Genomic DNA, 15,880 nt, shown 5'->3' with positions numbered 1-15,880 from the left:
TGCTGATCACTCCAAGCAGAGTTTTGTTTTGAATTTTCCTGAGGATTGAATACAGAAAGGGTGAGTGCTGTTTTTCTTCCGCCTTCAGCCCTTTCTGACCTCAGGCTGGGCTTCCCGAAAGCACAGTCCCCGGTATGCAGAGCAGCAGGAGAGCTGGGGTCCATCACATGCAGCATTCCTCCTGCTTTTGCACCATGGGGCTGCCTGTCTGCTCTTTTTAGCCCTCTATACAGGACAGAAATAAAAATACAAAATAATATTAAGATAGAAGCAAGGTAGGTGAAGAAATCCAGGCTTCGTGTTCCAGCACTGTCCCTCATGGGAGCTCAGGATGGAGCTGGGAGAGAAGGCTCATGAAGCACTGAGGAGCAGGGTTGTCGCCCTGATTCTTTAGTTTTTTGATATTGTTTACATATTTCAAATGGAGTCTCTCACGCATTTAGCATAAACAAAGTAGTTTGTTTTCACATACCAGTCTGTGATAGACTGCTGAATTTAACACTGGAGTCAGAGAGGTGTTCCTCTCATCTCCCAATCCTTAATCAAATCCCAAATCCCATTTAAACCCCAAATCATAATAAACTTTCTCTTTCTCTGCTCACCTCTCAACCTGAGTGAGTGTGGTTCTTTTGTGTCCCTAACAGTGACACAGGGCCATGCTGTGTGACATATGGACAACCCCAGTAGGGGCTTTGGTGTTGAATGGTGCCAATGGCTGTTGGAAGATGTCTGGTAAAAGAATCATGAACTGAGGCTGGGGTGTCACCTGGGCAGTGAATTTCAAGAGAACATAGTGGTTTAGAACAATAGAGGACAGTGTGAGGAGAACTGAAGCCCATGTGAGCTGGCCTCTTTGAGGAGGTTTGATGCTGTCAAGGTATTGTCTGAACACCTCTTGTTTCATTTCCATGCTTCATAGCTTTGTGTTGCCTATGTTGCTGTAAAATCCTTGACTGGCATGTGTGAGGCTGTGTTTGCAGAAGTGTACACTGTTATGGGTTGCTGAAGGAACTTGTGGGACACCCAGGACAGTGACAGCAAGGTGCTGCAGGTATCAGGGCAGAGCAGGACCCTGTAGGAGCAATGAGTCCTACCAGTCATGAGTCCTGCTTGCCAGGATCCTGCACTTGGAGTGTATATTAGTACCTGTTTGTTGTGCTCTGGACTGAATCCAGCTACTCCTTGGGTGCCGTACATTTGATACCTGCTCCCACCATGCATGCAGAAGGGTGCTCAGAGCATCTCTTGGCTTGGCTTCATCTGAGTGCTCTCATTCTGCTGGGTGGCTGTTGGACAAGTTTCCTGTCTAAAAGTGGTGTAGCAGCTGCACATACAAATGATGTCCTTGGTGCTGTGCTTATGGTGCCCAGCACATGCATCAGTCGGGTTGCACTTGAGAGTAAGTGCGCATTTTGTTTGCTCAGAGCTAGATTCTCATCAGGTGGTGTTGAGCAAGCAGGAGATTGGATACTTTGATGTGGAGACATGTTGTTTGGTAGAAAGTCTGGAAAGGCACTCTGACTTTCATGCCAGCATCCACTTCTCCTTCTGGCATGCAACAGGATATAGGCAATGGCAGTCTGTCTTTCTGTCAGGTATGATCTTGAAAAGCATCCTCAGCAGTGGCTCATCTGTGATGGCTTTGTCCTGGTCAGTCCTTGGGGCTGCTCACAGCTGTCTGTGACAGTTCCAAAAGGCAGTGCTACCTCCCATGTGCTGTGGTTTCCAAGTGGCGTGTTCCTTTGTCTCTGCTTATGTGGATGAGTTTCTGTCATGCAAAGGTGCTGGGCGCAGCACACCCTGGCCAAGACTGCATTCCCAAGGCTCCACCTCAGATGCCCTGCAAGCACTGTGGCTAAGCCAGGCTGAGAGGAGTAGTTTGCACATGCATTTGGGTATATATCCCTGTTACCCTGTTATCACTCTAGAGCATATGTTGACCTCCTCTTCCAGACTTGGCAAGCGTGATTCTGCAGTGCCTGTTAAAAGTTCTTCTCAAGCCTTGGAGATCTTGTCCATTTATTGGCTGACTAGTCAGAGCCACTGTGGCTTCTTTGTGCCTATGCTGTCAGCTCATTTTCAGTGTCCCTTTTCCTCTGAAGATAGTATTGAGAAGATCTTCTCCCATTTCTGAGGGAAAACAGAGGTGAACCACTCTGCAGGACATGTGCTGGATGTACAAATGAGATATAGGAGATTGCCCCTCACAGGGAGCTGTGGTTGCTTTCACAGAATGCTCGTGGTGCTGGTGTTGGGGCTGCATGGCTGGAGTGTGCTGCATGTCCATAGGATTTTGAGAGCACATGTTATTGTGCCTCAGCCTTTGAACTGGGAAAATCTGTCCTCCAGCTGCAGAGGAGACTTTGGCTGCTCATATGGGAAGGCTGGTAGGAGAGAGAGAACACATGGTCAGTGCTTAGTCTTGGATTGGTGTTGGTTCAGTTGTGGAATTTCTGATAATATTCTTGGCTTCTGCGTGGATACTGCAGCTGCTAGAGGAGCCCAAGGAAGAGGAAAAGGAAATAATGGCATGGTGGCCTCAGTCTGGTGTAGGAATGGCTTGTGCTTTCAGAAGAATAAAGATAAATCCAAGGGAGGAGAATAGTGAGCTGATGTGCCTCAAATTGTGTTACTGAAAACGTCATTGCTAGCAGCAGATGCTGTGTAGAGGCTGTGCCACAGCGACTTGGGCTGCTTATGGAGAGGGACAAAGCACATCTTTCAGCACTCCTCTGCTCTTCTCTTGAAATGCAACAAGACAGTTCCTAGTGCATGGTAAGCCTGCCAGCGTGTGCCACTCTGGTGTGCTCACCGCGTGTGTGTGGTGCCTGGCGTTAGGGGCTTGCTGAGGAGGTTGTGCCATGACCTCATGGAGGGCTTGTCCTTGGCTGCTGAAAGTGCTTGATGTCTGCCTGGTGCAGGGGTATTTCAGCATGAGGGTGGGGCATGTATCAGTTAAAAGCTGTAAAAAGGCAAAATAACTTAGCATGGAGAATGAAAACTCTCCACTTGTGACTATGGTTATAAACCTGCAGCACTTGCATGATGTGCTAGTGACAGCATGTTGATCTCCATACGAAAACCATAAGTTTATTTAGAAAACTGGGCTGTCTCATTTGAGATTAGAGTTTCTCTTTAATCTGCAAATTCTTAATTAGTATGGAAATAGCTTGTTAAGTGAGGTTCTCTGTTCATATATATCTCCATACCAGTGTGGTGGTGCTCCTTAGCAGGTGGTATGCTTCCCTTTAGGATGATGGACAAGTTCCTGGTTCTGAGGCCAGGCAGGATGCTCTGGTTGCAGCAGGCAAAAGCAGACCACAGCCCCGAGCAGATGTGATTGTCCTGTCCATCTTGTCCCCTAGGAAATGATGGGAAGGGATGCTTGCTCCACAGGGTTATCACAGAATCACAAAATACTCTGAGATGGAAGGAACCCACACAGACCATTGAGTCCAGCCCTTAAATTAATTGTCCGTATGGGGATCAGACCCACAGCCTTGGCATTATTAACACCATGCTTCAACCAACTAAGCATTATGAATAGTACAGTGTGTTAAATGCTGGAGGGTCGCATCTGTCCACAGTAACTCTGGACCCTGCCAGCACATTTTAAAGGAGCCTTCCACACACTGAAATGGCATGTCAGCCTGGGAGCTGGAGCAGGGCCTTGTGAGGACCTGGGGTGCTGCTGTCCTCTCAGGGTGCCCTTTCTGTGGCCAGCTCTGTGCAGACAGGAGACCAGGGGCTCTCTCCTGACACCTGTAGAGGCTTTGTAGGGCCTTTTCTTGACTTTTCACATGGTTGGAGTGGGTATCCTGGTCATTGAATCATCAAAGTTGGAAGAGACCTTAAAGATCATCAAGTCCAATGGCTGACCCAGCGCTACCACTGTAACCCCTAAATGACATCACCCAGTGCCTGATCCAGCCCCTTCTTAAATATTGGGGATAGTGACTCCACCTCCCTGGCAACTTATTCTGGTTCCTGACCACCCTAACAATGAAAATTTTCTTCTAATATCTAATCTGAATCTCCCCTGTCTCAACTTAAGGCCATTTACTCTTGTTCTCACACTGCTGGCACAGCAAAAGAGACCAGCCTTCACCTCACTGCAACCTCCTGTCAAGGAGTTGGAGGGAATGAAGAATTCCCCCTATGAGCCTTCTCAAGACTAAACAAACCCAGCTTCCTCAGATGTTTCTCATAAAACATTTTTATAGACCATTCCCAAGCCGTGTTGCCCTTCGCTGGACATGCTCCAGAACCAAAACGTCCTTTTGTCCCCTTTTGAAGTGAGGGGCCCAAAACTGAACATAGTACTCAAAGTGCTTCACCAGTGCCAAGTACAGGGGATCAGTCACTTCCCTAGTCCTGCTGGCCACACTATTTTTGCTGCTGGCCTCCTTGGCTGCATGGGCACACTGCTAGCATCCCCAAGTCCCTTTCTGCAAATGTTATCAAGCCACTTCTCCACCAGCCTGGAGCTGCAGGGGGTTGCTGTGACCCAAGTATAGGACCTGACACTTCACCTTATTGAACCTGACATGGTTGTCCTCAGCCCATTGATTGAGTCTGTCCAGGTGTCTCTGATGAGCCTTCCTATCCTTGAGCAGATTAAGCGGATCTTGAGGTTAAACTGTCTCCTCTGGATCTAACTGATATTCCAGCCTTATTTTATCTAGACAGATGGCTCCAGTTCTATGGAAATACATGGGTGCATGGTGGCTGTGATACAGTTTTGTGCCTGTCACTAGCTGGAGCAAGAGGGCCGAGCATACAGAAGATGTTTCTGCTGGTTTGGGACTGCTGCTGAATATGGGACTACACTGTTCTAGGGCCGGTCTGGCTCTTGCTCTGCATGCTGTGCCAAGCAGGTGGGCTCTGAGAGCAATGGGGCATGAATGCCTGTAATGTCTGTGTAGAGTTTGGTATGCTCAAGCTGGGCACAGACAGAAGAAGAAAGACCTATAGATGTTTCCTCTTGACTCTTTGAGAGAGAGAGGCATCTGCCCATTCTGTTCCTGGCTGTCCAGTGCTGACTGTGGCCTAAGCTGAGTGCTTTCAGGGCACAGTCTGTCCTGGGCTATGGCCTGTCGTGAGGACTCCTTGGCATTTCCCTTCCAAGGGCAGGTGGCTGTTTGTGGCTCTGGGTGGTGCTTGCTTCTGAGAGGAGGAGGCACATGGCCTGGTGGCTGCATCCTGCTGGTACCACAGTGGGTGCTGTGCAGGGAGCTGCTCTGGGTTTGGCTGTGTCCTCCACAGCTGTCTATGGGTGTGAGTCTGAGTAGAAACAAAGGTCTGTGCCAAGAAGTGGCTGCTTTGCTTTGGTCAGGGAGAAACACCTCCTCCTGTCCTCTGTTGTCTCATGTCCTGTCTTTAACCCGTGCCCTTGTCTTCCCTGGTCCGGATGCCCATTCAGAGCATGCCAGTGAGCTGGCCAAGAGTTCCTCCTGCGTTGCTGTGTGCCAGTGCTGCCAGCCCTGCTTCACTTGCCTAGTGCCTGGGCTTCTGTGCTGCCTCTTGTAAACCCCAAAGTCAAGGGTGGTCTGCAGCCTGCCACAGTCAGGGAACTGCAAGACCTTCCTTGATGCCGACTTCAACGTGGGAATAGTTATTCATGAGTCATGTTGTACACCCTGGAGAAAACAAATATTAGGAATGGGCAGGTAATCCTGCCCCACAACGTGGTCCAAAGGTACCCTTGTGCCATGGTTTTGACATGATTTGGCTCAATGCCAGGCACCCACGAAAGCCACTCGATCACTCTCTCCCTGCCATCGCTGGGCAGAGGAGAGAAAAAATTAACAAAGAGTTCATGAGTTGAGATAAGGATTGGGAGAAATACTTCAAGGGTAAAACAGGCTCAACTTAAAGTTGCAAAGTGAATTTATTACTAACAGAGTCAGAGGAGAATAATGAGAAATCAAATAAGCCCTTAAAACACATTTTCTTCCTTCAACCCCCTCCCTTCTTTCCACTGACAGTGCAGGGAAAAGGGCATGAGGGTTTGGTCAGTTCATCACTTGAGGTTTCCTTCCACTGTTCGGGGAGAGGAGTCCTTGTTCTGTGAGACTGTGGGGTTCCTCCCATAGGAGACAGTTCTCCATGAACTTCTCCAGCGTGACTCCAATCTCACAAGCCACAGTCTGCCCAAATCTGCTGCAGCATGAGTCCCTCCCACGGGCACACAGGCCTCCCAAAACTGCTGCACTGTGGGTCACTTGTCCACGGGGTGCAGTCCTCCAAGGACAGGCTGCTCCAGCCTGGAAGCAGGGGCCGTCTCTCCACTGGGTCTCCCACTGGATCACAGCCTCCTCCAGGCATCTACCCACTCCGGTGTGAGCACCTCCCCCACGGGCTGCAGGTTGATCTCTGCATCCCCTGTGGACTGCCGTAGGCTGTGGGTGGATTTCTGCATCCCCTGTGGATCCTCATGGGCTGCAGGGGCACAGCTGCTTCACCATGGTCCTTGCCATGGCCTGCAGAGGAATCTCGGCTCTGGTGTCTAGAGCCCCTCCTCCCTCTCCTTCACTGACCTTGGTGTCACTGTGTTGTTTCCCTCACATGTTCTCACCTCCTCCTCTTTTTCTGACTAGAAGCAAAAACCTGTGACTTCGTTTTGATTTGTTCTTAAATCTGTTATCACAGAGGCATTACCAACCTCTCTGATTAGGCCAGCTTTGGCCAGCAGCATGTCCGTCTTCAGAGCCATCAGGGATTGGCTCTTCCGGATATGGTGGAAGCTTCTAGCAGCTTCTGTGGCCCCCCAGATACCAAAAACCAGGCTGTGCAAAACCAATACACTTGGGAAGAACAATGTCAGGCTACAGGCAGAGGGCTGCTTTGGCAGTGGGAGTTTGGCTCTCCTTTCTGCTGGCGAGCCCAGGAAAATCCCTGTCAGCCACTCTTGGGAGCGCTGGAGGTGTGGCATGGCCCAGCTCCCTGCTCCCTATCCTGGTGAAGAAGCTGTGCTTGGTCTCCTACTGCTGCGGCTGAGGCTTATGAAGCAAGGCTAAAGCTCTTTCCTCTGGGCAGCTGGCTCCTGGCACTGGCTGCCCTTCCCTGCCTGCAGCCTTTGTCCTGCCAGCCCAGTGCTGCCTGCTTGGGATCCTGCCCTGCTTGAGTGCTGGGTGCCTGGGAAGGAAGGAGGTGGGGTGGGGTGGTGCCAGAAGAGGAGCCCATGGGAGCAGGGGCCAGGGCTGTGTGACAGCACCAGGACTAGTGGCAGCAGGGTCCTGCAGCCCTTTGCTGGGCTCTGGAGGCAGCAGAGCAGAGCCACTCACTGCAGCACAAAATGTTTGGGAATCCTCCAGCCCTCGTTCAGCTGCTGCAGGTGCCTGAGCTAACACTGTACAAAAGGCAATGAGCATGCTGGGGCCTAGGCCACTCAATGTGTGTGATGCACAATATAGGGTTTTCATTTGATTCTTATTTAAAAAAAAAAAAAGCACCCTGAAAACCTTGAGTTGAGTGATAGGCCTCTTGTGGGCCATGAACGAGAGACTTCCAGCCTGGGCTAGCCCCATGATGAGGGCTTCTAGCAAGGTATTTATCTTGACTTTACCTTGCCAGAAGTTTTGCTGCTGTGCAGACAATGTCTGAACCTTTCTCCTTCCCTGGCATCTCTTGGGTCTCAGTGAAAACTCCTGTGTGCTCCATGTGGGACCTTAGCTCTGCTGGATAGGAGCAGAGGACTGCAGATGCCCCGCAGTCTCTCTGGGCTGGCAGTGGCCCTTCCCAGGCTTTGGAGGTGGACAGAGCTGGACTGGGGAGATGCAGTGGTTCCCAGAGGAGTGGTACAGATGGATGCTACCAGTGTCCTGCTTTCCTGCTGTGGGAGAGTCCTGTGCTGCTGGATTCTGTCCTGGTGCTGAACCCAGAGCTATATAAGCTGGAGACATGCACAGGCACCTTAGAGTTGTAATGCTAGGTGCCAGGGCTCAGCTTAGAGCCTGGAAGTTGTTTGGGTGGTGTAAGTTCTGCTCTGCTCTGGGAGCAGCAGATTGGCTGGCCTGCAAAGACCCTTGGAGTGTGCCATGTACTTAAAGTTCAGTGGCACCAAGTGATTCTTTGGGGCAAGGCAGTAGCAGGGATGCCTCCTTGAGCACAGAAGGCATCCCATGGTTTGCCAGGGTTCTGAGGGATTTCACAGGCTTTTGATGATGGGAAGAAAACAGAGAGCAAGAAGAGAGTGCTAGTTCCCACAAGCGCTGGAGTACCCCAGATCCATCTTCTGGGTTACTCCAGCAGAAAATTGAACATTGAAACAGGCTCCCCAGAGAAGTGGTGACAGCAGCAAGCCTGTCTGATTTCAAGAAGTAATTGAATAATCCTATCAGGCACATGGTGGGATTCTTGGGGCAATGTGTGCAGGGCCAGGAGTTGGACTTGATGATCCTGATGGGTCTGATCCAACTCAGCATATTCTATAATATGGTGTTTCTAAAACCTGTGAGGAGAGATCTGGGAAGCAGAGCTGGAGTAGGAGCAGCTCACCTGGGGGGGTGCTGGCAGGCCCTGCTGGGGGCCAGGCTGAGGCAGGTGGGAGAAGACCAGTGTGCTCCTGTGCTGCTGGCAAGGAGGGGTAAACTGAGCACCTTGGAGGCTCCTGCAGCACTGTGAAAGATACCACCGTGAAAAATAAACCAAACCCATGTCTCCTGCACATCTGGCTCCAAGCACACCCTTGGGATGGGACTGCTCACTGTTGAAGCCCAGCAGGATTGTTCTGAGCTGCTACACCCACCTGGTCTGAAATCTCTGTGTGATCCTTCCTGGAGAGCACCTATGCGGCAGCTGCACGTGTCTTCTAGCTTGACTTAGCCCTGTGTTTTCTGGGCTGTCCTGGGACACATTTGTAGCAGTACAGGAGGGGCTGTACAGGACAGGCCTAGTGTCTTGGTTTTGAGACAAATTTCAGGAGAAAATGCCCTGGAATGGGCATTTCCTCTAAAGAGAAAGGGCTTCAGTAACTCATTTTTCTTCTGCCAGTGAGAGAAATGGATACCAGGGAGTGAAACTGAAAAAAACACTGTTTATTCACAAAAAAAATAAGGGTGCCTGCAAGGCATAGAAAAAGAAAAAAAAAAGTTTAATAAATGGTAGATATTGAAATTTTGGAACCCTACTCCGTCCCCCAAAACCCAGTCCCAGCCTCCTCCCGGCCACAGGCACCTTCCCCTTTGGTGCAGTTCCGGGCACAGCCGGCAGGGGCGCTGCTGGCTCCCGGCCGGGCAGGGCGGGTGCCATGATTCCCCCGCGGCTGCAGGGGGCGCTGTGGCGTGGGCTTGGCCGCCCCTCTCCACACGTGGCAATGGCGGGGGGCTGGCGGAGGGGATGGACAAGGGCCTTCCTTTGGGAACTCACGGGCAGCAGCCGCTCCCTGTGCGCCTCTGGATAATGAAAGGAGCTGCAGCGGGAACCTCAGGAGCAGCAGGCTGGAATAGCAGGGCAGGCTCACCCAGAGGTAGCAGAAGCTCTGCAGCTGTGGCTGGACCATGGGACCTCCCATCAGGCTGAGGGTAAAAAGGGTAGCAAAAAAACCTGGTGCAGTAGCAGGGGCTTGGTGGGGGGTGCTGGGGAGCAGTAGCCCAGCTCCTGAACAGAGCGAGAGAGAGACTCTGTGGGATCTCTCACCAGTGCTGGCTGGTCCCTAAATCTGTACTGTGCAGGGTGGCAGTCCTCAGTGGAAAAATGAGGGTGTCCCTGTGTCCCGGTGCTGCATTTATTGGTTCCTGGCTTCCCACAGCAGAGCAGCAGAATAAACAAGCTAGCAAGTCTTGTCACAGTGCTGAAGAAAAAAAACCCAAAACCAAAAGAAATAGGATTTTTGGTCAGAGACACCAGCTGCATGATCAGTCCAACAGCTCATGCGGAAAAAGGAAGAACTGCCCCTCTCCTCAGCCCCAACTCCCTCTGCAAACCCCGGCCTAGCTCCCATTCATGGTGATAGTCCCAGAGCCCAGAAGGATGGGGGTGGGGCAGGGACAGCAGCCACCCCCGGGGACAAAACAAAACAGATCAAAAGCCCCCCAAAATTATGTAGGATAGTTAACCATCCTCTTAGTCTAAGTGTCTCAAGACACTTAGTCATGAGGAAGAAGTCCTGTTCACAGATGCCATGAAACTCCTCCCTGTTCATGTTGTGCCTTTCCTTGCTCCCACCTAACTTGACTTAGGTATGGGCTAGGATGGCCTGGCCTATGCCGCATAGCCAGGATCAGAGTTAGCAGCCTTTGTCTCTTTTCAGTATGGTGGCATAAGCCATGGACCAGCATCAGCATGTGGAATTGGTCACCTCCTGCTGGCCTGAGCACTGCCCACCTGTACGACCTGCTGGGTTTTGGTGTTCCTGCCAGGAAGAAGACTATGGGAGTATCGGCAGGTCACTGGGGCTGGCCTGTGGGCTGGCAGCAGTGCAAGCTGTACCCTTGTGCCAGCAAGTCTGGCTCATGCCTCATAGAGTGGGGTTTGCATGGTACCAAAGGGAAAGGAGAGGCAGGTGTTTGTGGGATTTCTGTCTTAAAACACTTGTCAAATACTTTTGAGCTCCTTGGCACCTGTTTGTACTGTAGAGCAGACAACTGCTGAGGGTTGGCTGCCCAAAAAGCATCTACTGCTGACAACTCTGTTGAGTGTGCTGTGGCTGGAGCTGCAGTGGGAAGAGCACAGACTGTGACCTTACCCTGTCCTCTTGATTGTCTTAGCATGTTCATCCTTGGGAGCTGCAGCAATGCCCCATCCACCCAGGATCAGTGCTGTTTCCGATGCTGACCCTGCATGTGGTGGGGCTGCTCCTGGCCTTCCTGCCACTGCAGCACTGGTGGGAGGGAGGCAGTGAGGCCAGCTTTCTCTTGCATCTGGCAGTGTCCAACCTATGCCCAGTCCCCAGACAAATCAGGCCTAGGCATGTGCATGTCAGCTCACCATCTGGCCTGGTCCTAACAGTGCATGAAGCCTGGGGGAGGGTGCTGGGTGCTGTTCCTCTGTGTTTGAGTTTAGCTGCTCTGGCAGTGCCTGGGAGCTGTGGCCATTGCAGACATGAGCTAAAAAGTTCTGCTGGCCAAGCTGGACCACAGCCACAGTTGCAGAGAGCCTGAGGGAACACTGTTTGCCCCAGAAAGCTGTTATGGTGCTGCATTGCCACAGACCCCTCACTGGTCCACTGGAGGGGGACGATGTGGGGACCTGGTTCCCCCTGGCACTAAGGTGCTGCTAAGAGCTGGACTTGCAACTGCGGCCCCTCTGATCGGGCCTGGTGTGGGGGAGTTGTTGGAAATAACCCCTCCCTCAGCTCATCCTGCCTGTGAGCTGCAAGGTGGGTGCCACTCATGATGAGCCCTCTCTGCTGCAGAGGCACAGGCCTGGGGACACAGCCAGCCCAGCACTGCACCTGGGGCTCTTGTGGGGAGACATGGCTCATCTCATCCTTGCTTGCCCCGTCTTTGTCCCCAAAGCAGCTCTTCCATGATCATGGGCTTGCAGCCTGTGTCAAGTTCCTGCAGCCTCTCCAGTCTGTTTCTGCTGTCATTGCTGCTTGGCAGAGGCTGGTTTGTTTACTTCCCTCTGCTGCTGCAGGGCTGGCAGCATCCAACAAAACTCTCAGCAGGGCCTGGGCTATACCTGGGGCTCTGAGGAGTTGGAGTGTGTTCTGTGCAAGCCCCACACATGCCTCTTCTTGCCGAGACCATGGCTGCCATGTTGGTCTTGGCCAGTGGGTTTCAGATGGCCCTGAGCTGTGGCGATATCTGTGGTTAGGCTCTTGCCGTAGCTCAGCAGAGCAGATGTCCCTAAGCTTGTCCCTGAGAGTTTCATTCTGGCAGCTTTGTTGCTCTGAGCAGCCCTGGGGTTGGCTCAGCCTCCTGGAGGGGTGAGTAGAAAGATATGGAGTGCCTCAGATTCAGCAGTCTTGTCATTGTGAATTTTTTCTGTGTTGTGTCTTGCAGAAATAACATTCATCCCAGATTTGATGATAATGAAAATACAGAAAAAAGAAAAGCAGGTTTGTGACCCTCTCTCCTTCTCCCAGTTCCTCTGTCAAGGCCTGAGGACCATGTCCCATGTGGAAATTGTTGCAACTGATGTGTGGTGGGAAGGAGGCTGGGGTAGTGTTGTCTTGAATTTCCAGACAGGGGTGCAGCTCAGCTCCTTGAAATTTTACTTGAGCTGCACTCCAGAGTGGGTGAGCCTGAAGGGGCCATTGGACAAGGTGGGGTTTATCTTCAGTAGTGGAAATGCTCTTGACTTGTGCTGGCCCCAGTGGAGGAACACCACTTCTTTTTGTTTTAACATCCATAGTATTGGTTCTTGTTGCAATCTCATTACAAAACCACGTTTGCTGTGATTGCTGCTACTAACATGATACACGAGGACTAATATCACCTGGGAGCTTCTGGAAGATCATGTCTGGGAGCTGTGAGAGCTTGGACCGGGGGAATTTTCTTCCCTTACTCAGAAAAAAATTCCATCTGACAAAGGTGTCATTTCTGGATTGCTGCATTGGATCATAACAACCTGCTGCTCCCAGAGGAGATTTATGAGTCAGTGGTCTCTGTATTGACTGTGTGCAGAGAAAGAACCTGACCATTGGCACTCTGCTGAGGGGAGAGGACCTGTTACATGCATGGGGTGTCACTGTGCCTGCGGGGCTGAAATATGGCTGGAGGTTTAAAACAAACTGATCTGCCTGAAGCTAATTTGTGTCCATGCTACTTTTAATGGGAAACCATTCAAGTGAGCACTGAGCTAAGGGATAGATATGTTTGAGAGCACAAGCCTGTGCCAGTTCTAACCAGCTCTGAAGCACTGTGTGCTGCTCAGGGCACTTCAGATCACACTGCCATGGCAGGTTGATGGGAGGAGGAAGGGAGGGAAGTATTTCAAAGAGGTCAGTGTGCTGGTTTGGGCTTGCAGCAAGGCAAATACGGCAGATATTGGAAGGTGTGTGTTCAGAGCACCAGTACTGTAGGAAGTAATGAGTTTAGCAGCATGTCCTATAGATGCTGTGAAGAAGCAGAGCCAGCCTCAAGGTATCATGGAAGTTCTTGTGTACCAGCATGGCTGGATTGCTCCCGATGGGGCAGGGCAAAGGCCTGGAGGAGAGCAGGGTGCTTTGGGGTGTGGGTCTGTGATCTCTCTCTGCTGACAGCAAAGCCCAGGTAAGAAATTCATGCCACTCATTGGGCTAATACAGCAGGTTTGGGTGCTCTGGAAATGGGATTACTGAAATGACATGGGGTTTAAGCACAGCAAAACCATCCTTCCCAACCATTTAGAGATTTTTAGAGGGTTCAGCTGACAAATTGTTTTCTACAGCTGTTGATGCAGATAAAATCTAGGAGGGAGATAACGGCATGTGGTGTGAGCAAGGAGGAGTAGAGTTCCAGCTGCTCATCTCCTGAGCTCTCTAAGCCAGCAGCAGTGTAGGGCAAACCTTGCAGCGTGTCACAGGGTGGGGTGCAGCATTCCCAAATGCAGTGTTTATAAGAAAGCCTGGCCAAGCAGGGCCCCTGAGGGCATTCTGGGTGCCTAGTGGAGGTCGTGAAGGAGTAGGTGGCTCCCTGTAATACTCAGATGAGCAGCACTGGGGGCAAAACTAGCAAGGAGTGGCATGCTACATCACTCTGGACACCTGAGCCCAGGAGCACCCACGCCTTGTAAACAGAGTTCTCATCGCACCAAGGGCGGCTGTTGCCTTCCATTGAACAGTCTCTCTGGAGATGATGAGATGCTTATGTGGTTCCAAGGCTCTCAAAAATCAATCATGTGTTTCCCTGCCAGCCTCTCACCTGCAGAAGCTCCATGTTGGTCATTATGTGGGTGTAGGATCAGGCCCAAGGATGAAAAGGCTGGCAAAATGCTGGTACCCTTCATGTTGGTGAGGGATGGCATGGGAGCTGCCAGCTGCCTTGGGGAAAAATTATTGGATGTGCTCTCTCCTTTCTCTAGCCCTTGGCTGACCTAGGCCAGTGCTTTGTCCTGCCTACGTCCACTGCTAGTGGATTAGGAAACCTAGGTTGGAGAGATGCGCTCCTGAAGTGGGCTGTCTGAGGAGGAGTTCCTCCCTGTGTTCCCTTGGTGCTCCCTGCAGCAGTGCCTCTCTTCGTGTGCAAATTATGATGTGTTTGGGTACAGGACACTTCCAACTGGTTCACTCGTCTGCAGAGCTGTTGTTAGCAAAGGCAGGGGCTGTGTTTCCACAACTCTTCTTTAGTAATGCACAAAAATGTGATACGTTTGTCACCAAGCTGTGACTAACTCATGAAACCTGTCACTTGTCTCATGACTTACAAGTTTTCATGCCAGGGTGCCTTGTCTGCTGGTGAAGATGGGACAGGAGTGGCTGGTTACCCCCAAGAGCAATGACAAGTGATGGATTCCCTTTGAAGGCTCAGCACCATTATTCCCTGGGCTGCCTTTCCTGTCTGTATCCTGCTTGTCTCTGGGCACTGAAGGGTCTTCTACTCCTTATTTCCTTATTATATAACCAGAGAAATCATGAACTTAAATAAATGCAGTTATCCCACAGTGCCTCTAAATCTTTATTCTACAGCCATGGAAATGCTCCCATCCTGCATGGACTGTGAGAGCAGAGCAGAATTACTTTGGAGACAGAGAGATGGAAAGCCCTGTGACCCTTTAGCCTTCTTCTGGAGAAGTCTTCTGACTTTTCCAGCCTGGGCTTGGAAGTGGCAGGAATGGCTGGATCCCTTGCACTGTGCGGACAGTGGTGGGAAGCAGTGGGGAATGGCCCAGGGCTGCAAGGCACCATGTGGCTGCTGGGCAGCCCTTGCTAGAGGGAGGCCCCTGGGAGCATCTGGGGGAGCTCTGCTTGCCTTTGCTTGAAGCACTCAATGCATAAAATAAAACATTTTCCTGAATTTTGTGGGTATGTTTATATGAAAGTGAGCTTTGCTGTCTCACATACTGCAAATGCAGTTGGGTTTTTTTTTACCAGAGTTCCCCAAGGCTAGAGCAGTTGTACCCAGCACAAGGGGGTGGGGCTGTCCAAGCCCGAGGGCACTTGTAGCTCTGTCCCAGGCTGTGTCTGTGGACTTCTTTTTTGTCATGGTGAGACTGTCAGGTCTGATGACCCTCAGTGCTGAGTGCGTGGAGGAGTTTTGGGCACTTGCTTAGTAAGGGTGAAGGGTGGGGAGAGCAGTGAGCTGCCAGGGTGCCCTTCTGCACTCACAGCCAGGAGTGCTGGGTCTTCCCCAAGCTCCAAGGGCTTCACAGGTTTTCCTCCCTGTTAGGGAGAACTTAGCGGGAAGGACAGCCTGGACACCCCAGGGCAGCAGCACTGCCCTCTGCCCTACCCATTCCCTCTGCTAGAGTGGTGGGAACACACATGCCCACTGCCAGGGCTGGCCCAGTCACCAGACAGAGCTTCCTAGCTGTAGTTATTGAGAGCTGCATTGTGGTGGAGCATCTTGGGAACAGAGCCAGGCCCCACCTCCATCAAGCACATCCCATGGTGACTGCAGAGAGACCTGCTTGGAGACATGATGGAAGGTGGCACTTGTATATTTTTAGCTTCTTGCTGCATTGCATTAAGAGCTGGAAACAAGGGGTGCAGACACTGAGCACCCAGAGCACAACAGTCCATACTGTGCACACTGCTGGTGGGAATGGGGCTGCTGGAGTGTTGGGTTCATCAGCCTTCCAAAACCCTTTGTGTGAAAGAAACTGTCAGTTCTGGTCCTGTTGTGCTCTGCAACCAGCTCTGTGGATGGACTGGGCTGGTGACAGCCAGCATGACCATCTCAGGGAGGCAGAGCTGTGTCATGGTGCCCATCCTGGGCTGCTGTTGGAGTGGCAGGCTGGCTACTGGCTTCAGCTAGTGCTGAGGGGGGGGAATGGGCAGTGGGGCTCCTGGGCA

General features: G+C 51.5%; 1 protein-coding gene across 1 annotated transcript in view; it reads left to right on the top strand.

Moving 5' to 3' along the window:
• CHD6 (chromodomain helicase DNA binding protein 6) overlaps nucleotides 1-15,880 on the top strand; it is a 93,098-nt gene that overhangs the window by 24,890 nt on the left and 52,328 nt on the right. Inside the window, 1 exon segment of the mRNA XM_066330502.1 lies at nucleotides 11,949-12,004. Coding sequence (XP_066186599.1) covers nucleotides 11,972-12,004 — 33 coding nt within the window. The 5' untranslated portion in view covers nucleotides 11,949-11,971.

The sequence above is a fragment of the Sylvia atricapilla genome, chromosome 16 (genome assembly GCF_009819655.1).
Source record: "Sylvia atricapilla isolate bSylAtr1 chromosome 16, bSylAtr1.pri, whole genome shotgun sequence".
Classification (NCBI taxonomy): domain Eukaryota; kingdom Metazoa; phylum Chordata; class Aves; order Passeriformes; family Sylviidae; genus Sylvia; species Sylvia atricapilla.
This window is presented reverse-complemented; position numbering and strand designations above follow the sequence as displayed.